The sequence below is a fragment of the Sceloporus undulatus genome, chromosome 6 (assembly GCF_019175285.1).
Source record: "Sceloporus undulatus isolate JIND9_A2432 ecotype Alabama chromosome 6, SceUnd_v1.1, whole genome shotgun sequence".
NCBI lineage: Eukaryota > Metazoa > Chordata > Lepidosauria > Squamata > Phrynosomatidae > Sceloporus > Sceloporus undulatus.
Window position 1 is genome coordinate 132,275,619 of NC_056527.1, and position 22,942 is coordinate 132,298,560.

At 45.1% G+C, this 22,942-nt stretch overlaps 1 protein-coding gene across 1 annotated transcript in view; it reads left to right on the forward strand.

Annotated features, from left to right (window-relative positions):
- Positions 1 to 22,942, forward strand: part of ZBTB16 (zinc finger and BTB domain containing 16) — a 165,604-nt gene that overhangs the window by 133,607 nt on the left and 9,055 nt on the right. Inside the window, 2 exon segments of the mRNA XM_042471100.1 lie at positions 12,189 to 12,359; positions 21,642 to 21,809. Coding sequence (XP_042327034.1) covers positions 12,189 to 12,359; positions 21,642 to 21,809 — 339 coding nt within the window.

The window sequence follows — 22,942 nt, forward strand, 5'->3', positions numbered from 1 at the left end:
AATGTCCTACGAAATTAACGGTGTACTTTCCTCTCCCTTTCGGCCATTGTGCGGCGTACAGTACAGAGCGCGGCCCCCTCGGTGTTTCCTGATGGCGCCGTTTCCCTGGAAATGAATGGCCGCAACACTTTTTCTCCCCCTCCTGTTCCATATTCTCCCATTTTACTTGTTGACAGTAGAACGCATTTAAACGCTGCTTAATTTGTAATCATCTTCTGGAGCAGGAGGAAAAGGGGAGGGCAAAGTGCCATTAAAACGTCAACGCAATGAATACGTCCATGTCCATTTCTCTCTCTTGTATTTGTGTGCCCCCCTTTTTAAAATTTTTGATCCCTCTTACTCTGGGGGTATTTATGCCTGTTCACTTAGTAGGGATTTGTTTTTTTCCTTCTCTTCCCTTGCTGATCTCTCTTTCACCTTCACAACATCCAAACATCTAAGTGCTTTCTTTTTTTTTGGAGGGGAGAAATGTATTTGTGTGTGTGTGTGTGTGTGTGCATCTGCAAAAAATGAATCCCTTTAGCTTTGACATAGGGTTAGGAAGAGGCAGCAAGAGAGAAATTACTGCTACTATTATCGCTACGAGTATTATTATTATTACTATTATTTACTTATATCCCACTTTCCTCCCAATGTAGTGACTCAAGGCTGAACTATGGTTATTTATTGGTTATGATTAATGCTCACTTAATGAACACAAACAAAAATCCATCAGCGATATCTTTATTGGCGAACTGAAATGCACAATATACTTGTTGCAAGCTTTTGAAGTTCCATGGCCTTCTTCCTCAGGGAAGATGGGAATCAAACCCTGGTCTCCAGAGCCACAGTCCAACAGTCAAACCACTACACCATGCCTGACTCAATTGGAGGTTATGGCAGTAGAGTTGTGCATGCATTGCCACTGTAACGCATTGTGCGTCTAGATTGCCTGCACATTTGGCAATGCATTTCCCTAACAAGGTGGCACTGCATAGCTCTGTGAATGCATGAAGTTGTGCTTTGCCACCTTGGTGCAACATCTTGAACGATATCCAGGAAGGATCTCCCATGGTGGAACTCCCATCTTCCTTCACAAAGTCTGAGGCCTTTGCTTCTTGAGAGGACACAGGCACATTGTGTAGGACAACAGGCTCTTCTTTCTCTTGAAAACTCTAGGTTGATGTGGGACTGGGGGTCCTCCTTCTGCCACGTGGCAGCTCTAGTCTCTGATTCAGAAGATGATGCCACCAAGGGCATCATGCCAGCTGCTGGCAAGACTGTGAAAGTCTAGACAAACTGCCTTGGCGGATGCCATGAATTGGGTCAAGCCCCTGCATCACCTCCGCCTGGCTTTGCCTTACAAAAAGGAGAAAAAGAGAAGGCTTTTTAGTTCTTGGAGGGATGCCAGCCGCCCCCTTCATGTCTCTCTCTTGGCTGAACATCTGCCAAAAGTTGGGCAAGGGGAGCCAAGGAGGTGTGGCTCAGAAAAATGGTGTCGCCCTTTTGTTTCCATCACAACGCTTGATCTTTCTGATGGGGTAGGAATGGAGAACCTGAAATAACCTCTTTTGCCTCCTCTCCTCTACCTTTCCTGTTTCATGAGATCTAGAAACGTTGGCTTTCTTTCTTGACAATAAACAGGGTATCAGCACAACATCTTCTGACCTGAAAGAAATATACAGAATAAGAAAGTTCAAAGAAATAGCCCTGGTAGTTGCAGAGGAGAAGGAGGAGGAAGAAGAAGAAGGGGAGGAGGAGGAGGAGGGAGAAGAAGAAGAAAAAGAAGTAGAAGAGAAGGAGGATGAGGAAGAGGAAGAAGAGGAGGAGGAGGAGGAGGAAGAAGAAGAAGAGAAGGAGGAGAATGAAGAGGAAGAGAACGAAGAGGAGGAAGAGGAAGAGGAAGGAGAAGAGGAGGAGGAGAAGGAAAAGAAAGAGGAAGAGGAGGCCTTCTGCCACAGGGAGGCTCTTCTTCTTAAATGGAATGGAGAGCGCTCTTTAATTTATACAAAGACACGCAGCCAGATTGTCTTTTCAGCCCCTGGTTTTCTGGTGACAGTGAAAAACTACACAAACAGAAAACAAAGTGTTCTCTCGAATGGAGCCAAACACTTTGTTTTGTGGATGGGTTAACATGGCCAGAAATTAAGAGCAGTCCAGGGAGAGAAAGGAGGCGCACCCCTTGGGAGACTCAGTGAAAATGCCACTCTGTCTTCACCCGGGGCAAAGCCTCCTGGCACAGAAGAGGAAAGAGGAGCCAGGGGGAGGCAGGGGCTCCTTTTCTCCATCCCCATCTCCTCCTTGTCTGTCCCCTGCCAAGTAGAAGCATGCAAAAGGGGAGACCAGTGGGTTTAACCCTTCCCCTGAGCAACCAGCCAAAGGAACAGAGGCATTCTCCTGGGTTCCTTTGCAAACTCGGCTTCCACCCAGAAAGCAAGAAATACATAGTGCATCTTGGTGGGTGCTAGGATGCAGAAGATTGAGGGACAGATCCCCAGCATCCCCATTTAAAATGGGTGGGCAACTGCAGGGAGAGTGAGGGGCCATTTTTGCTCTTGGCCAGCTGCATCTGCCTGACAGTTGGCCAGTGTGTGGCCAGAAAAAGCCATGTGTGACTTCCAGTTTATGTTTTCAACTACTAGAGGCTCATTTTTATGGCTTTAGGTGGGGATTGGGGGAAAATCTTAGGTATGTGGCTCTTCTAGAGGCAACAGTTTGCCTCTTTGGAGGTGATCTTCTCACCAAATTTGGGTGTGTTGGGGGGCTCTTGGGTCTTTCAAACCGGGGGGGGTGGGGGGGGGGGGTCCCAAGCTGACCTCATAGCCTTCATGTGGAACATGGGTTTTAGTTTCCCCACTCCTGGTTTAAAGGGATCTTGGGTAACTGGAAGGACTATAGACCTTGGGAGCCAGGAAAGGCGCTATTGGTCACTGGGCTGGATGGACTAGCGACTTGTTCAATATTAGGAAATTTCATACCAGTGTTTGACTGGCAGACAACTGGAACTAAGCCAGCAGAATTATGATCTGTTGTGAGCCACCTGAGAGCCACTCAGATGTCACTTCTGTCTTCTGTAATTTGGGGGTGGATATTACCTATCATTTCATGGCAGTTCCAGTGGTTTAAGCCAAAGAGTCCTTCTAGAACCAGCATTGGATCTCTTCACGGCTGGAAGCTGCTTCAAGATGAGTTTAAACCATATTGACTTGAGGCTCCCACAGAAGAGAAATCTACCCAAATTCGTTTTGCTGGGATTGCTTTGACCAATCCAATGCCTAAATGGCTGCAACATATAGAATGACATGAAGTCATTAGACATCACTGCCAGAGAGTTCAGGTTTCTGACCAACTACAAATCCCAACATTTCCTAGAATGGAGCCACAGCAGCTAAAATGGAATCCAAGTGCTATAACTAAGTACTGTGAAAGAGACTTGGGTGGCACGCCTGACCTACTAAGGTTTTCCCTACCACTGATTTTTAAGTTAACAAGTTGTTGTCCAGTAAAATATATGGTTGTTGTCTGTAATATTTTGTCACCTTCGTTTTGCTTTATACAAATATGCTGTTGTTGTTGGACTGCTACTGCCACTGAAAGGACTCAGGTGACACAAGTTAGAGCTTCATGATCCAGAGTCTTCTTGGGAGTCGGTTGACTTAGTTTGGGTCACCCTAGAGTCATCTAAGTCTCTCCCTTCAAGAATGGACCGCAGGCCAATGAATGACACTATATAGCAGTGATTCCCAAACTTTAGTCTTCCTGGTGTTTTGGACTTCAACTTCCAGAAGCCCCAGCCAACTAAGCCAACAATCAGGAAGCCTGGGAGCTGAAGTCCAAAACATCTGAAGGATCAAAGTCTGGGAGCCACTGCTCGACAGGGAGGCCATTTCCACCTTACAGTAGACAGATGCCACGAAGTGGAGTGGAGGCAGCTGCCATGAAGCACCTGGAGATGATGCCGCTCATTGCATCTCTCTCCTTAACGTTCATGACAATAGTAATTGTACTAATGAGGCCTTTTCATAGCTTCGCTTTGGTTACCTTTCTGCCTCTCCTGACACCGTTGGCCGTTGAAATAGGCCTGGATTGCGTGCTTCTCTTTGCCCCCCCAGCACCCCTGCCTTTTCAATTGGGGGGCCAATTAGTTTCACAAATGAGGTCCCCGCCGTGCCAGCGTGGATTTGTTCCGGGCCTGCGCATTGGCCTGGCAGCATTGTCCCGCTTTCCCCTCCCGCTGGCGACCTTTATTCTTGGCCCCAGCGGGTGCTACTTACCGGGGACTTCTGTGGCCGGGCGTCCTGCCGGCTCGGGGCCTCCACTCCCCAGCTGGCCGAGGTGCGTAGGGGCCTCAGACCCACTGACCTTTGCCCTGATCCTGCTGTCATTTTGAAAGTTACAGACCAGAGGGCTGCATACCTCGCGGGATTTACTCCTTTGTGGATACAGCCACTTTTGTTGCCAGCGAGGGGGTGGATTTTGGAACAGGGGAGAGAGTTTGCCATTGGCTGTGTGTGGTGTGGTGTGCCGGTGGGGTTTTATTCCTTTGGGGGGTGGGTGTTTTTTTGTTTCCACCAAAATGGGGAATGAGATAAGAGGAATTTCTGCATTGAGAGCCGCGTTTGCATCTCTAAATGTGTGTTTTTAATTCTTCGCCTCATTAATTCTTCCTCAAGTGTTATCTTGGCCTGCCGTTTCAGCAGAGTCCACCAACAGTAGGATACGTTGGCTTTGGTTTGGTTTTCCTTCATTGCTCGAAAAGTGAGGTATTGGAATAAACTGGGGTTACTCTTGTCTCCCCCACAACCACCAAGAAACCAAGGCCTAAATCTAATATTCTGCAAGTTGGGATCATTGCAAACACATGCTGAACAAGAGCTGGCTGCTCCTTTTTTGAGACATGGACAAGGAAAACCAAACTGAAGCCAACTTCACCTTGCTGAATATTGCTGAGGCCACCAACAGTTGGATAAGTTAGCTTTGGTTCAGTTTTTCTTGTTCATTTCTCAAAAAATAAGTGGCCAGCTCTCCTTTTGCATTTGTTTGCAATGATCCCACCTTCCTGAATATTGCTGAGTCCACCAACAGTATGAGAAGTTGGCTTCAGTTTGGTTTTCCTTGTCCATTTCTGAAAAAACGAGCAGCCAGCTCTCATTTTGTATTTGTTTGCAATGATCCCACCTTGCAGAATTTTAGATTTAGGCCTTGGTTTCTTGGTGGCTGTGGGAGAAACAAGAGTAACCCCAGTTTATTCCAAGACTTTATTCGGCTGCTTGTTTAGCATTTGGTTCACTGTCAAAAGTCTGCTCTCGGAAACTTTATTTCCCTTTACCCTCTTTCAGATTGATTGGCAAAATTAGTAAATCTATTCATGTTCTTTTCATTATCCGAGTACCAATAAATCCCACCCTGGACAGGGCGGGCAGAGGCAGCGAGGGAAGGGAAAGGGGAATGAGAGAGAGAACGCACAGAGCTTAATGAGCAAGCGAGCTGACAAATTTGTTTACTGTAGGTGGAGACGCATTTGCGTCTGCTCCATACAAAGCTACCCTGCGGCTTTTCTTTTTTAGGAAAAGCATGTAGTGGGATATAAATTGAGCAAAAGAAGTGAGCGTAGCTGACAGCAAAGCAGCAAGATTCCCTCCCCAACCCAAACTTTTGTCGTAACTCTTGGGTCCATAATGATTTTTTTTTTCCAAATTATTTAATCTGGTTCATTCCAAGTACAAAAAGTCTTCAAACTCCCGGCCGCCCAAATATTTTGGAGTGTTGTGAACTTGAAGGCTTTTGTGGCCGGCATCCATCATTTTTTATGGGTTTTTTGGGCTATGAGGCCATGTTCTCGAAGAGTTTATTCCTGATGTTTCACCAGCATCTGTGTCTGGAATCTTCAGAGAATGCATTCTTTGAAGATGCCAGCTACCGATGGTGGCGAAACATCAGGAATAAACACTTCTAGAACATGGCCACATGGCCACATGGCCACATGGCCTGGAAAAAACCCCCCAAAAAAAACTATTTTTGGAGTGTTCTTTGTAACCAGCCTTGGTGGGACCTGCAAGGATTTTGAGTTTAGCATTACTTCTTCATAGGTAGAAATGGGGCATCTTTTGATTGACCTCACTGTGCCTGGCCTTAGCGGCCAGCGATCTTTTGACTGCAGACCTCTTCTCTAGGAGGCATTATTTCACAGTTGGTCAAGTACAAAAGGCAACTCTTGTGTGTCAAATATGGCTGTGTTCATAACAGCAAAGTAACAACTATTTTGGGGGGGTCGGATGTTTGAAATTGATGGCACGAAGTCCAGAAATGTGCTGTACAGTGGAAGGGACTTTTCCATAGAGAAAAGGATGGAGAGTTTTAAAAGCACCGGTTACAAATTGTAAAGATAAAGCAGGCGTCAGGAGGAGCTGCACTCTATGTTGTGCTGTCAACCCAACTTCTTTTGCATCCTCTTAAGATGCAGACAGAAACCTGTCTCCCACGGAGCTGGCATGCTGCAGGGTTTTGTACTGGGAGGGGAGGCAGGCGCGCACTTGAATGAAAAAGGAGGGTTTGGGTTGGATTTTTTTTTTTTTTAACCAAATACATCGACAGTGGCTGAGACACAAGAAAGCTGCTTGCATTAATGAGAGTTCTCCTTTATGAACAGGCTTTGGTTGGGTGGGTTCAGGGGCTGTTGCTCATTGTATGAGATCGATCCTATATTTAGAGGAGAGACTCAGCCCTCCAGATTTCAGGGGGCCCTCACCCAAATGCCCTCTGTCACCCTCTCGATGTAGGTCCATCTGATAGTAGAAATTGCTGTCTTAAACTCCCCCAGAGCCAATGGCGACTGGTGATGTTCATGTCAGTGGAGTAGTGAAGCTACTCCAGGTTTTAAGAGCCTGAATAGATTTGGCACCTTGGATAGCTCCCATTAAGTTAATGGAAACTTAGGCTAGATCATTGGCATGAACTCCAACAACTGCTGCTACTCAGAGTCTGGCAGTCCTTGATGTAGCATTTCTCGAGATCCCATGGGGATCATCAATGTCCATTTGTGGACCCCTGGAACAGAGAACCCCAGGTATGTATGAGTGGCAGTCCAACAGTTTCCCAAAATTATCATCTGAGGACAGAAAACCCGAGTCAAGGCCTTGCTCACTCCCCCAGCAGGAATTCCTCCTGTGTTTCCCTGGTTTGTCTTCCCATCCCATTTTGGGTCTCCTCTTGCAAAACGTAAGGCTGAAATCCTACACTGAGGAACATAACATTATACTCAGAAGCCAACATCCTTTGCAGGCATAAGTTGTACAACTCAGGCAGAGTAAAAAAACAATTGGACAACGCACAATGGTCATAGCCAACTGAAGAGGTGCAAAAGGAGTTTCACATTAGGACCATTGTGCACACAGCATAGTGAGTGAATATGCATTGCCTCTGTGCATTGTCTTTGCACATTGAGCATGCCTATTTTGCAGTGGGTTGTCGGTCGTTCTTATTGACCATTGATCTACATTTGTTGTTGGTGGTGGTGGTATCCAATAAAAGGATTAGGTAATGTAACGCCCATCAACAGATATTTACACTATGCTGAAGCAATGGCACACTGTCTCCAAATGAATCTGGCCAAGAAAACCCTATGATAGGGTCATCATCAGTTGGAGTCAACCTGAGGGCATACAACCACAACAACACACTCTAGACCAGTGGTCCCCAAACTGTGCCATTTAAGAGATTTTGGACTTCAGCTCCCAGAAGTCTGAACCATGTTGGCCAATAGTCTGGGGTTCTGGCAGCTGAAGTCCAAAATCCCTTAAAGAGCACAGTTTGAGGACCGCTGCTCTAGACAAACCTGTGATGATGTTGGGACCAAGAGAAAGTCCTGCTCTAAGGATCATAAGATTTGGGCAGACTCAGACAGGTCTTTCATACAGTTTAGACCTAAGCTGTACAATCTTTACAGGACAAAACCAGCATTTTGGATTGAATGAACCAGTAGCTGGTAAAGCTGCTTCAACAACAACAAAAAAGTTATATGTTTCAATATAATTCCTGTGACTGCAGCATTTTGGACCCATTGAGGTGTTAACTTTTCTATCCCCAGGTTTTTAGCACTCTTCTGTTTCTACCTTGCTGTAAGTAACCTTGGATCTCAAGTCAAAATAAAGATGAGATCTTGCTATATCCTTCCTTTAATGTCTTTCTTGTTCTGTCCTTTGCTTTCCATGACTCCCCCCCCCCCCACCGTCGACTTTGCTTCAGACGTGGGTGGCAACTTCATGCCTTCTTTTTGCTAGGATCAGAAGCAGGAATATGGTCAGTAAGCTGGCATTTGCAAGCCTCCCTGCAGCAACCCACGTTGAGCATCCAGCCAAAATTGGGCCTTTGTGGCGGAAGCCATTGACAAAGCTCCCTGCGCCTTGCAAACATCTTTCAGGAGAGGGTTCACTCCTGGCAGGGGATTTCTAGTGGTTTCTTTCCTTTTCGTACCCTATCCCCCCACCATTTAAAAGCACGATAGACCCAGCGATTACTCTGGAATAGTGCGGCGTTGCTAATGAATGGCTAATATAATTTTCTCAATCATTTTAGAAAGTGGTTCCCTCCCCACGTTCGAAGGGGCCGCTAAATAAAACAAGAAGGCCGGCGTTCTGCTCGCTTTCATCTTCCCCGGGTATTGCAATTTGCACTGAGTCATAATGTTTCAGAGCAATCAAGTATGCATAAACAAAAGCAAATTGTTTAATAGCGCAAAGGTCAGTGGGCATTTGTTACTGAGGACATGTAAATATTGGAACGGAGCGGTTTTGGGGTGGGGGGAGATTTACTTTCTCTGGATGTAAGCCATTGAAAGCTTTGTGCTAAGGATTGGTGCAGGGATGGAGCTACAGAGGGAAGGGGACAAAATTAGAATTGCAGTAACTTAAAACTTCAGTGAGCATTTAGAGGTTTAGAATCCAGAGACAAAGCCGTGTTAGTCTGGACTGTAAGCATGCAAAGGGATCTCGCGGCACCTTTGAGTCTTAGCTGTGCAAAAGAAGTTGTAACCGAAGCATTCATAGACTCAGGACCAAAACATGCTATAGAAATAATCCAGTTTCAGATCACTTTAAATGCCCTGTCTCAGTGCTAGGGAATCCTGGGAACTGTAGTTTGTTGTGGCACCAGAGTTCTCTGATAGAGAATGCTAAATGTCTCACAAAACTACTCTGGTGCCATGGTCATTAAAGCAGCATCAAACTGGATCATTTCTGCAGTGTGGACGCAGCCCCAGCAAAGAGAAGAGTTATAGGCATGAGCAGTTTTCAGTGTCTTATTCTCAGCAATGCTAGAAATTTGGGGACTGAAGGAACATTTCATTTGGGTTGGGGAATTCCTACTGGGGGACAATGCCCTCATTTTTCACCCCAGTTTCCATAGCTAAAGCCCCGATCTCAAGCTCTGTGAAGCCTTCTGGGAGACCAAAGCCATAATTTTCTCCTGCAACCCATCTCCTGTCTGGAGCACACTCATGGAAGCGTGCCTTGTACCATTGGTATAGATGGAGTCAGAGGTCATGTTTAGCTGGCAGTGAGCATGACGCCGGCTTTCCTGTCCAAATCTCACAAAGGTGTGTTTCAGGTTGCAAACTGTGAAACACAAGCATTCAAGCCAGTTCTTGAGTTTGTACAATGAAAAACTCTGCTTCTCAAGACAGACATCTCTCTCATCTAAGCAGGAGACAAATGGAGACTCCGCTGGAAAAAGTTTCCCTAACTGAGCAGCTTTTCTTCTTCGAGGGAGAGTTGGTTTGAATGCCTTGTTGCATAAGGAGGCGCACTGATAGGCCTCATTCCCACTGACAAATAAATCGGTGTGTGATCCGAATCGATGGATCGATTCGACATCGAAGTGTGGTTCACACTACATTTGCCCCGATCGCATTTTTGTGCTGCAACATAAAATAAAATAACCCACTTGTGGTTCACATTGATGAATGAACCACTTCAAAATGGACCCGCTCCAGCCGGCCGAAGGGCAAACTTAAATCAATTCTGATCCGCATCTGGTTCACACTTGCGCAGAATTGCTTTATCCAAAAATATGTGGAAAAAATCAGCGTCAAAAAGACGCAGGTTAAATGGGTCTAGCGCATGGGCCCCCTCTCCAAATTGCTTCAGCAAATCAATTCAAGTGGGAACCAGGGTCATTTGGATGGCTTCAAACCGATCCAGTTTAAAAGGTAGATGGCCATAGATGCAGGATTGGTTGCACAATGCTGGTTTTCTGCAGAGGGATGGAGCAGCACAACCAGTGTGTAACTGCATGGATGAGTATTTGCAATAGGCAAGAACATTGTAGGATGTTCTAGCAGCGCTCAGTTCTTCCCCTTCCCCAAAGATTGGCTAGAAAAGTGGTTTGGATACTTAAAGAGAAGAAATTTAAGGTCAGAGGAATGTAGGTAGGGTTTTTCTTTGGAAGAAGCAACCATGGACCATAAGCAACCCATCTTTCTTACCTGTGTTTCCCTCCCTGTCAAGCTGCCTTTGAACATCTCTGTATTTCCAGGATAGGTCATAAAGGTCTTACTGTTGCCATTAACTAGTCATCAAAATAAAACTGGAGCCAATGGATTTTTTTCCCCTTCCACTCTCCCGCAATGAGGCATTTTTAAAGCGATCGTTAATATTTTTAATTTTACTTCTTCAAAATTGCCTCTTGCTTGTAGATAAGATATACTTCAAGCGCATTAGGAAGGGGAGAGAGAAAGAGCGTTCTAGTCCCAATTTCAGCTGATGAAGGTTAAATGCCACCGTCTGCACATCGTAATGCTCCTTTCTTCCTTTATTTGAAATTCTCCATATCGTTTTCTTAATTTGCCTCTTATTTTTATTTTATTTTATTTTAATTTCCTTTCTAACTAGTACGGTTGAGTTTCATTAGCGAGGGAGATGTTTAGCTAATACGGCCTTTTTGTATAACAGCTTTTGATATTGCTATCTGTCTTAAAAGTCTCTCTGTTTGTACCGATCCCTTGCAAGAAGATGTTTCTTCCTCTTATGGTGTGCCATCTTGCCAAAAATCCCTAAAAGGAGGGGGGAAAGAGATACGAACACAGCAAACTGAATAAATTGTACCAATTAAAGTTACATTTCCTTTTGCCTACTTCCTTTTCTTCTAGACCTGCTGGGTTCAGGACCTAGAAGGAGCTACGTCTGCATCCGCACTGCAGAAATAATGCAGTTTGACACCACTTTAGCTGCCACGAATCGGTGCTATTGAATTTGGGGATCTGTAGTTTTGAGAGATGTTTAGCCTTCTCTATGAGAGAGCTCTGGTGCCATAACAACTCCATAGGAATGGAGCCATGAGAGTTAAAGCGGTGTCAAACTGTGTTGTTTCTGCAGTGCAGATGCAGCCTAAGCAGGATTCTAGAAGGCAAAAGGAATGGCAAACCATGCACTACATTCATTTATTTAAAACGAATTTGTTCCATGTTGTGATTTTTAAGCTCCTAGTCATCTTGGCTACAAAGATGTATTTGGAAGTGGGCAATCTCAGAAAGACCAAAAAAAAGTCCTGGAGTAAGATTTCAGGTAGTTAAATGCTTCTAAATTCCACTTACCTCTGGGCCACTCTCAGTGTCTGGCCTAACCAAACTAAATGATACGTTGTGGTTGAAAATGGTGGAATTAATTTATGTAAGTCATGCACAGCCTACATTCCTTTAACAATGATTCTTTTTTGGACCCTTAACAAAGCCAGTTGCTGGAAGTGTCCTTCATGTGCATATCTCTTCCACTGCCTTCATTCATTGACCATGGTCAGTAAGTTTCTGTCTTTTCAGGCATGAGGACTAGCAACTTGTGGGAATATTGAAGCTGAAATTCCCATCAAGCTGGCATTTCGGTCCTGGTTCCACCTTGGTACACTGACTGGAACTGTGACTTGTTCTAGAGCAGTAGTTCTCAACTTGTGGGTTGCAACCCCTTTGGGGGGTCGAACGACCCTTTCACAGAGGTCACCTAAGACCATCAAAAACACATATTTCTGATGGTCTTAGGAACTGAGACACTGTACTTTTATGGCTGGGGGTCACCACAACATGAGGAACTATATTAAAGGGTCGTGGCATTAGGAAGGTTGAGAACCACTGTTCTAGAGTGTTCTAGAACCCACTTGGGGGGTTTAAAAAAATCAAACGGTTCATGAGAACTTCTTCATTGTCTTCTCCTTCCACTCTCCAGGCTCTGACATGGCGGTCTTCTGCCTTCTCTGCGGGAAACGGTTCCAGACGCAGACGGCCTTGCAGCAGCACATGGAGGTGCATGCCGGCGTGCGCAGCTACATTTGCAGTGAGTGCAACCGCACTTTCCCCAGCCACACCGCCCTCAAGAGGCACCTGCGCTCCCATACAGGTAAGCTGGTTGAGTCAAAGGGTGGAGAAGTCCACAGAATGAGTCCTTGGTATCCCTTGGGGCACCCATGGATACCAAAATCCATGGATGCTCAGGTCCCATTATATACAACAGCCGTAATAAAATGGTGTCCCTTATATAAAATAGCAAGGATGAGTGAATAGTCACCTGGACTCCATACAAAATAGGGCATCCTCATGCATAAGTCATTCCTAATGTGCATCTGAACAGGATGGCACTCAGCAGGTTCCCACAAGAGGTGGATTGTGGCACTCATTTTAACATGATCCCTCTGGGGAAGGCACCCCTTCACTTGATCCCATGATAGGGTCACCGTAAGTCGGGAATGACTTGAAGGCACACAACAACAACAACAACAACAACAACAACAACAACAACCAAACTGTGATGAATCCTCCTTCCCCAGAGTTTCTCCATCTACCAAAGATGAGGAGCCCTGTTTCCTCTCTGAAGCCAAGGAGTCCATTGGGATATACTCTCCCTGGCTTGTCTTTCCAGATATAATTTAATTCCTCTTTGAAAAACTGGGGGCAGAGGAAGGGAGGTGGGAGAGAGGCTTTGCATGGTGCTCTGCCATATGACCTTAATAAGCAGATGGGAGATCTCAATTCCTCTGCTTAAGGTGCTGCTTGGAGCTTGCCGGGCCAGTTCTCTCTCTCTTGCACATGCACCCCGCTGCACCCCACCCTGCTGGCTGCCTTAATGGGATTACGCAACCGGTGTGTGACATGTGTGCAGGATTTAAAATGCAGAAGAAAAGCTGCATGTGATGTGGAGAGGAGAGTAATGCTGTTAAGCCACTGGCGTGTGGGTTTCCCTTCTCCACGCCCTTAAATACCAGGTGCTTACAGCTTGGAAAAGTTACTTGGGGAGACTATCCAAGCCTGATCATCCCCTAACCTGCTCCTAGGTGATGGGATATGTATTATAAGTCACAGCACAAAGTTGGGGAAGACTGAAAACTCGATCGTGTGCTATCTCTCTATCTCTGATAAAGTCAAATTCACATCCAAAGACAGCAAACTTGAGTTGTGGGTTCAAGGAGTAAAGGAAGGGAGATTTCAGAGGAAGAGAGATTTCAGAGGAAGGGTGCCACAACAGACTACAAATCCCTAGATTCCATAGCATTGAGCCACAGTAGTCAAAGCGACATCAACCTGGGTTATTTCTGCAGTGCGGATGCAACCTGAGTGACGCTCAGAAATCTCTTTTCCTCTGAAATCTCCATTGGTCTATTCCTTGAAGCCACAACCCATGTTCGCTGCCTTTGGTTGTGAATTTGACTGGCCATACAAATCCATGAAGGTTAGGCTGATGAACAGCATAGGACATGAGCTGCAATTGCTTGATGGAACCCTCTTGCCCAGGAGCAGTATATCTCTGTATATCGGGTGCTAAGGACAAGCAGCAAGGAAGATGTGCTGCCTTGATGCCCTCTTTATATGAGCTTCCTAGAGGTATCTTGCTCGACTAGAAGATTAACCTTTGAGCTGATTCCACAAAGATCTTCTTATGTTCTTATAAGCTAATGCCACAATATTCCTCTGAATTTCTGGACTGCAAACCACAGCTTTGGAAAGTTGCTGTTTTCAGCCAGCAGAGCCAGTGGGAGTTGTACTCTCCCCAAAAGGAGCTTTTCCAAGTGGAGAGTTGAAATGCCAGCAGCTTTATTCAACTGATTTTATTTAAAATGTTTCTGTGCCATCCAACTCGCAACTATTACTGGTGCCATTTGCAAATACATTGAAAGATAAAAAGTCACTTCGACGATCATTAAACGCACCTGATCCAGGAATCCATTCCAGGTGCAGAGTTTGGAAAACAAAAGTGTTTTTAGCTACGACCGTCACACACTCAAGCCAGGGGATACTAGCATTTGTAGTCCACAAAGTAACAAGATAGTGTGTGATGGGGAGGGAAGGGAGACTAAGAGAAATAGAGAGTCAGTATGCATATGGGAAACCTCTGTGCACCATAGATTTGTACATGACGCATGGATCACATATCCCGTCATTTGTGCTATATTTTATACTGTTTTCACAACCTGTGTCTCAGCCCTTAGGAGGGAAGGATGCTGCCACACTGCAGTATTGATGCAGTTTAACACTGCTTTAACTGCCATGGGAGCATCCTATGGGATACTGGGATGTGTAGTTTGTTGGAGAGAAACAGGGGGAGAAGGCTAAATATTTCACAAAAGTACAGATCCCAGAACTTCATAGGATAGAGCCATAGCAGCTAAAATGGTGTCAAACTGCATTAGGGCTGCAGTTTAGATGCAGCCAAAGTGGGCTCCAGAAGCCACTTATAGGCCTTTAGACTATTTCTGCAGCCCTCCCAATTCCCTGGACCATTCTTATTCTGTCCTCCTCCTCAAAGAAAGTGAATTGCCATTAAAATAGGTTGCAGGGATCCTGCGCTTTTTAATTTGGTGGTGGAGGTGGAAATATATCAATTTCTGAAAGCCAGAAATGGACCTCTGACTGCTTCTCAGATTGCTATGTTTGGTTCAGTTGGGGAGGACATTTTGGGTAGACTGTGTGGTCAGGCTCAAAAGAATATATGAAAACATTCAGAAAAAATAGTTTAAAATGTGCTTATAAAGTGCTGAGAAAGAAAAATCCTGGAGTGCTGAGAATCTTTGCAGTTTGGGACTGTAGAATTCACATGATAATTTTGTGCAGAAAACAGCATTTCTGCACAGATATATTATTTTATTTGCAGAAAATTCTGCTTCCTGTCAGGGGAAAGAAATACTGCTTTCGGTGCCAAAAAACGCTGCATACGAATTTTGCCCGGACTAAGTCCTGAGCTGCAAATAGTGTTGGAAATGGCACCGTTTTCTACAACTTTCTTGCCATGGAAGAAAACGGCTCCATTTCATGGTTGCTTCCTTGGAGAACAACATTAGCAAAGAATTGCATCCCTATAGCATGGCTATTGGAGGGGGTCTTGCATTAGAAAATTGGCCCCTGGATCCCCAGCCTTGGAGAATAAAAGAATAAAACCCAAAGCAGATGGCAGTGTTCTTCCTTCTTCCCCGACACGAAGACCCAAATAGGCATTAGAAGGCTGTTTTTCACAGAGACCTTGCAGCTCCGGCTCATTAATATTCCATCCTTTCCCATCCCCTTTTGCTTCCAGGGCTTCAGGTTTAGCCTCGGCAGCTGTGTTTGGATGTGCATGCAAGCCAGCAGATTTGCTGGCAATAAGGAAACCCTGATTTACTCGGCTGGCTGGCTAATAAAACCCTCGCCTGGGCCAGTCAAGTGACCTAGAGGCCTCTGGACTGGCTGCTCAGCTGGCGAAGGGAGGCACTAGGTAATGACAGAGCGGGTCACAGGTGCCACCAAGGCCAGCTTTGGAAAGGGGGGGCTTTAATTAGTCCCATTCCACCTAGACTTAATGTCAACCTCATTAAGAAGCCTTGCAGAGTGAATCAACGGGTCATAAACTAGGTGTGTGTTGTGTATTGTGTATTTGTGTGGTATTGGAAGTCTGGCAGCTGGGATTTGTGCCCACTGCAAAAATTTAAAGGGGGGATTGTATTTCATGATCATGCTGAGCCTTATAATGCTGGCAATATTGGTACAACATCTTGAGGATCATGGCTATCGGGCACTTTTAGACTGAATGGTTGCATCTGTATGATTCCACTTTAGCTGGCCTGGTTGCATCCTAGGAGATCTTGGGGTCCGCAGTTTGGTGATAGACTAGACCTCTCCAGCTTTACAGTTCAAAATGGGTGGCTGTTCTTTGTTATCAACTTGGCTTCGACTTGTGACATCCTCCAAGAGTCAACAGCAGCTCTTTGCAAACTCAGGGCAGCCATGGCTTCCTTGATGGAATCGTTCCTCATTTCCTACTGCCTTCCACTTTACCAAGCATTATTGTGGTTTCCAGTGTCGTCTCATGATTTGTCCAAAGTACAATGACCTCAGCTGATTCATCTTCACTTAAAACACTCCTCCCTGAGCTTCAGAGCTAGCGTCCCTTAGTGTTGAGCCATGACAGTCAATGTGGAGCTATCATAATGTCTAAACACGTGTGCCAAAGGAGTGCCATGATGCCCCCTGCCATGCAGTTGGACATATGGTGTGACACCGGTGTCAGGGCATCATCGGAGCATGCAGCATGTGGATACAAGGCCCCCACTCTGCCCCAAGGCCAGTGTTAAATGCTGGTTTGTTTAGCCCCTTAGTCTCAAAGGTGCTACAAGAGTCCTTTGCATACTGATATTTCAGATTAACATGGCTACATCTCTGAATGCGGAGTAGTTATGGCTCTGTAACTCTAGGTTACAAATCAGTAACTGGAATTCAAGATGCCAGCCTATATATTTTAAAAAACACTCAAAGTAGTCCATGAAATGCAGGCAGTTGGAAGAAGTGAATTATGCAGCTGTTCAGCAGGAATAGTTTCTTTCTGAAAAATTAATTTGACAGATAGCACTCTCGTCACTCCTGACATGGTTTGATGTTGCAAGGAGGAAAGAATGCACATGAGTGCACAAGGAGAGATTGGGCCTTTTGCTTTCCTTGGAGCAAAAAGGTGGAGCTCATCAATCTGAAGAGTATGAAAACAACCAAGGGAAACTCTGAAGCAAAACAAGACCCTGGACCCTTCCCACAACAAGAGTTTCTGTGGCACTTTTCCCCAGTCCAAAATATGTCACCGAGTCTAACTACATACTACACTGCTACAGTGGTTTAATGTCTGGAGAATCCTGGTACAGTATTTGAGGGGTACTTTGTCATTCTCAGCTGGAAAACTCTAGTGCTATAGTTCCAGTGAGGGGAATAGAGCCCTCTGGCAAAGAAATATATGTTCCTCACTAAACTACAAATCCCAGAATTCCATACAATGGAGGCATGGCAGTTAAAAGGATCAGACTCTGTGCAATGTAGAATACACCCATGGGCTAGAATCCCTTTGCTGATTCTACACAGGTGTAAGTTGTGCTTAGTTTTGAATAATGCAATAGATATCGGGGAGGCATGGAGCAGTGGGAAGGTGCTGGTGGGCAGAACTTTGTGTGTGCAATACAGAGGGCCCTCCAGTCTGTCCCCAGTGTTCTGTCCCCAGTGTTGAGGCCAGATTCAGGTGCTAGGATGGCACCATCTAATGTTTCAGACAGCAAAATCCCTTGGGCCAGCTCTGCCCATCACACTGCACCGTACTGGTCCTCAAAGTGGCCATTAGGCTCCCCATTCAATCTTACCTATTAGTTATCACATTGATAAATGGCAAGAGCAAAGTTATAAAGGATCAATTCTCTTCCAGTATCCTGAGTCCTTGGTTGTTGGCAGGCATCACCAATGGCTCTGTTGCTGTGGGTTGGTGAGTCCCTGTTTTAAGAACAGATTCCTCCACAACTCCTCCAGATGTTATGGGATCCATCCAGTTGCAGAATGTATGTTGGGAATAAGTTGGAAATAGGTTTCAGCACTCGGACAGTTCCTGTAACACCCAGAGAAGCTGCTATTAATTCCTGAAGTAACTGTGTGGAGGCAGCTGCCATGAAAACCAAGGCTGGTGCCGCTGTCTTTTAGTAAGGAAGCTTCCTTACTAAAAGACAGCAGCACCAGCCTTGGTTTTCATGGCAGCTGCTTCCACAGTTACCTTAGGAATTAGCACACTTTCCTGTTGGCCTCCTGAAGATGAATCAATCTCAACATAAGGTCCAAGTGGGATCTTCTCTGTAACCCTTGGATCTTCCATTCTGCTTCAGTTGGTCACCTCTATCGAGAAGGTGGCAGCTGGTGGCTTCCATGTTTATCAGCATCAGCAACTTAGGGCCAGTGTGATGGGTTTAAGCACTAGACTGGGACTCTGTGAGACCATGGTTCAAATCCCCACTGAGTCATAGAAAACCAGTATGTGAATTCCACTCTCTTAACCTTAGAAGAAGGCAATGGCAAGCCTCCTTTGAATAAATCTCACTAAGGAAACCCTGGGATGTCACTGTAAGTTAGTGTCAACGTTAAGGTGAATAACAACAATAACATTCATGATTCATGATTCATGATTAAGTTTTCTATGGATGGCAATAAGCCTGGGACAGAATCCCACTTGTTGGAGGAGGGCTGAAATGCCAGAAGTGACAGTTTTTGGTTGGCCTCCAAGTCTGACTGAAATACAGTATATGAGCCAAAATCCTATATGGGGCAGCGTAAATTTCCACATACCAAGTTAGGCATTAATTATGCGTTGAATAGCAGCATTGTTTACCTACTGAACTGAGGCAGAAAACATGCAATAGAAGGAGGAACCAAATGGGTGTATGCATTCATGTGCAGAGGTGTGCATGAGTTGACAACGCACATCATTGCAACTCCTCTTCCACTGCCTTGAACTGAATGCAGACCAAAATATTCAGCTGTTTTCATGGATGGGGTATATAACAACACACAGTTGTGACCATGGACTCCACTGTGTTGCCTCCTCCTGGTCACTCTAACCATCCTTGCAATGAAAGGAGTATGATGCTTGCAATTTTAATATTACAAACTAGGCTTTTTATAAAATCAGGATAGTTTAGGGGGGAGGATGTGCTGCAGGATTGAACCTGAAACAGTGAAGGCTTTAAATGCAGCAGAGAGGGGGGAATTCTGCCTTAGAAAGAGGGGAGTGAAACAGTGGGGGAGAGAGGAGAGAAACAAGAGAGTAAAATATCATTGTAAAAGAGGAAGTGGAGGCGGCAGCCTGCGAGTCTATAACAAGAAGAACAATTTATGCTCAGGCACGAGTTGGGTTTGACATGGGGATAATGAAAAAGCGTAGGTCATTGTGGATGACTTAAGCCTTCAGCAGCTGAGGAAAATGTATGAAATGCGAGCGGCATTACACGCTTGGCGGCTCCGCACATCTGCAACGGGACAAGTGAAATACAGTGGGGCCATTCTTTACCGTAAACTTGTGGTCGTCGGATCCGCCGAGCCCAGAGAAGATTGTAATTACACTGACAAGACAAATCAGCGATATTTAAATATTCATGAACAAAGTCTTGGACGATCAATCTATCTTTATTGTTCTTCCATTCGGCTTCTGTAATAAATATTTTTTTAAAAAAAGAGGGAGGGGTTAAAGAGCTGGAAGCCCCTCACTGTTCTCCCCACCTTACCCCCCACTCAAAAAAGGAAGATTGGTCGAGGCAATTGCCAGCCTTGCCTTTGGCATGTTCCCGTTGAGAGTTTCTGCTGTGCCGGCCCTGTTAATATGAACAAGATAGGTTCGACGCCATTCAGTTGCCTCAGTTTCACCACTTGTAAAATGGCAATCGTGGAAAGCAAGCTTTGCAGGAGTGAGCAGACAAGGGCTATGCCTAAATCCTCTTGGTTAGTCCCAACTAGAGTAGAGCTGTCAATTCAGTAGGATTTGCCTCCATGTTGATTCACCATTCAGCAACTGAGGTCCAAAACACACTGCAGAAACTAAACTACGATTCCCAGGGTTCTCCAGCACTGAGCCTGGGCAGTCAAAATGGTCTCAAACTGGATTATTTCTGCCGTGTATTTTGGACTCGAGTCAATGGATCTCCTTCTAATTGGGACTGACCAATGCAATTCGGACTATAATGGCAGGAGGGTTTGCACAACCCTGTTTCCAAAGGGATCACACTACGATCTCATTTAGCCTCTGATTCCCCAAACTGGGTTTATTACTATATGAGACCACCTCAGTTACGGAGATATGTGTCAGAACAAAATACAAGAAGTCCCTACTTATCTCCTGGGTTGCAGACTGAAAGACTGTCAGAAAGCGGAACTGGTTGAAAAGTGGGACCTGGGTTTTTTAATGTTGCAAATGCATTTTGGCACTGGAAATGTAAATAACACAGTCAATATCACTTTTGAATTGCCTCCCTTCTCCCGCCATTGTCCACCAGCAGCAACAGACCGTCCCAGGATATGATAGCTGCCAAGTGTTGGAAAGATGCACAAATGTGTATGTGTGGAGCTACAGTGTGGGACCCGCTGCAGATTTTCTGAGAGGAATGGAGTGAGCTAATGTTGATAGAAAGCCTAGGTCTCTTCTGTTGCCATCACAGAGCTTGGTCTTGTTAGCAGCATGCCAGGGGATGCCTCCTCCATAATGGGGTTCTCTGCCTGTCTCCCCTACAACGGTCCTCACTGTCAGCAGTGCTTTGCGCCGTCATGAGCCTATTTTCCTGATCTGCTTCTCAAAGTGAGGAGTTGGTTGTCTTGGTAGCACCTGTCTCTGTTTATTCTTCTCCCTATATTTTAATTTACTCCCTTACTCCCTTATTGCCTTGAATCCTCTTGGTTCATCTTTACTACTGTAGGACCATAGAAGTGATTGCTGACTGGTGTTCTACACAGGTAGAATCCACTGCTTCAACGGGCCTACTCTAGTTCAGATTACCTTTATTATTTGGGCAATTGTATTTTATAGTGGCCTGAATCCTATTAGATAACCTCAGATAATGTAGACCCACAGGATCAATTGTTAACTGGTGAGTCAACACATAGGTGAATTCCATTGATTTAGTGGGTCTACTGTACTTGTACCTAAACAGGATTAGGTCCCTTGTGTTTTATGTATTATTTATTTTTATTGACAATATTTTCTCTCTCATATACATATACATATACATATATATATATATATATATATGAGCAAGCGAAACTTTTTTCCAAGCCCTGGAGAAGTATCTAAAGACGAACCCAAGCAATCTTTGCAGTTGCTCTTCCACACGACTCTGGGAGTTGCCATTTTAGTGTTTCTGAAGGATTGGCATTTTTCCAGTTGCTGCCATAAATTCTCTGTTGTGCTCTAGGATGGAGTTAGAGTTTTGTTGCACTGGTGTATATCCAGTGTACCTGTAAGCTTCATTCCTCTGATTGTGGCGTCTCGATTGCATTGTTCTTCCAACTGAACCTGGGAATTGCTTCTGAAGGGTTGTGTTTCTCCAGTCACTGTCATACATTTTCTCTTGTGCTCTAGGACAGGACTGGACTGGATGCAAACTTTTGGAGTTTAGCATTTAGCATTTAGTTTTGTGGCATTGATATATATCCGATGTACCTGTGAGCTTCCTTCTTCCGACTGTTGTGTCTTGATTGCATTGCTCTTCCAACTGGCCCTGGCAGTTGCAGTTGCTTACCACTTTTTGCGTTTCTTGTTCTCTCTTGTGCTCTAGGACAGGACTGGATGTTAACTTTTGGAATTTTGTTGCATTGGTGTATATCTCATGGGTCTGTAAGCTTCCTCCATGTGATGCTTGTGTTTCGGTTGCAGGGGACCACCCATACGAGTGTGAGTTTTGTGGCAGCTGCTTCCGGGATGAGAGCACTTTGAAAGGCCACAAGCGCATCCACACTGGAGAGAAGCCCTACGAGTGCAACGGCTGTGGCAAGAAGTTCAGCCTCAAGCATCAGCTAGAGACCCACTATAGGGTCCACACAGGTAAGGGATGGGGCTCAGCTGTCCAATTCAACAGGTGTGCCAGTTTCTCTTCCCTCTGCCTCTTTGGCTCAGCTGGCCCGAAAAGCAAATTTGGGATATTCCCCTTACTCCACTCCACTTGCACTGTTTTCCAGAGGAGGTGTCTGTTACAGTTCTCATTTATGGAAGACTTGGGGGATTTTTGTACAAGCTGAAGATACAGGGAATGTCTTTGTCCCTTGCAGCCTCCAGGTTTCTCTCCAGCAGCGAGTGAATCCCTGGATGCCTCAGCTCCTGGCATGCAACTATTGCAAATAGCCAGTCGATATTTAGATCACTTTTGCTGTTCATTACTTCATTATTCGCTCTGCCTGTGCACAGAGCAGGTATCAATATTGCAAAGACTGAGGCAGTTAATTACGATGTCGAAACAAACCCCTTTGGCTTTCAGCTGCTGCTGCTGTGTACAGTATAAAAAATCATTCTGGTTCACTCAGGGGGAAGGTCACTGTTAGCAGGTGAACCTGCCTGGGAAGCAGAACTCATGAGGAGGAGAGAATGGATACATGACCAAATGCAGCCTTGGATGACTCCCTTTTTGTTGCATTTCAACCAGATGTCTTCACAGAGTGTGCTTTCAGGAACAGTTTGAGTTGGCACAGTAGCCACAATGGAGTTCCTTAGGAATGACCTCCGCTCACATTGTTTTTTAACGTTACTTGTCCCCACAACTCAACAAAATAAAACAACAAAAATGAGCATTGGCCTTTTGGAATCCCCAACTTTGGCCAAGAGTAAAATAGGTTTTCATCCGTGTAGTATGGGGGAATCTCCAGTGCCTTGAATAGTTCCTCTTCAATCCTGTGTTTGGCGATGGAAGAAGAAAATATGCAAATTAGATTTTCACAAATTGGCTGAATTCATGGAAATTAAAAAATTCCCTCTTATCAAAGAAGTTTGAGCTTTGCACAGCTATTGCTGTTGTTTTTTCTCAGTGTTTTAAGAACCCACCATTGATCCTGTGAAAGCAGTGCCAACTGTGGGACAATGAATCTCCTCTGGGTCTTAATCTGAATCTCAGTGGAGCTGTCACATGTGCTGAACTCTGTCTTTCAAATTGGTTCATCCCCTTTGGCAGGACCTTTAAAGTGTGG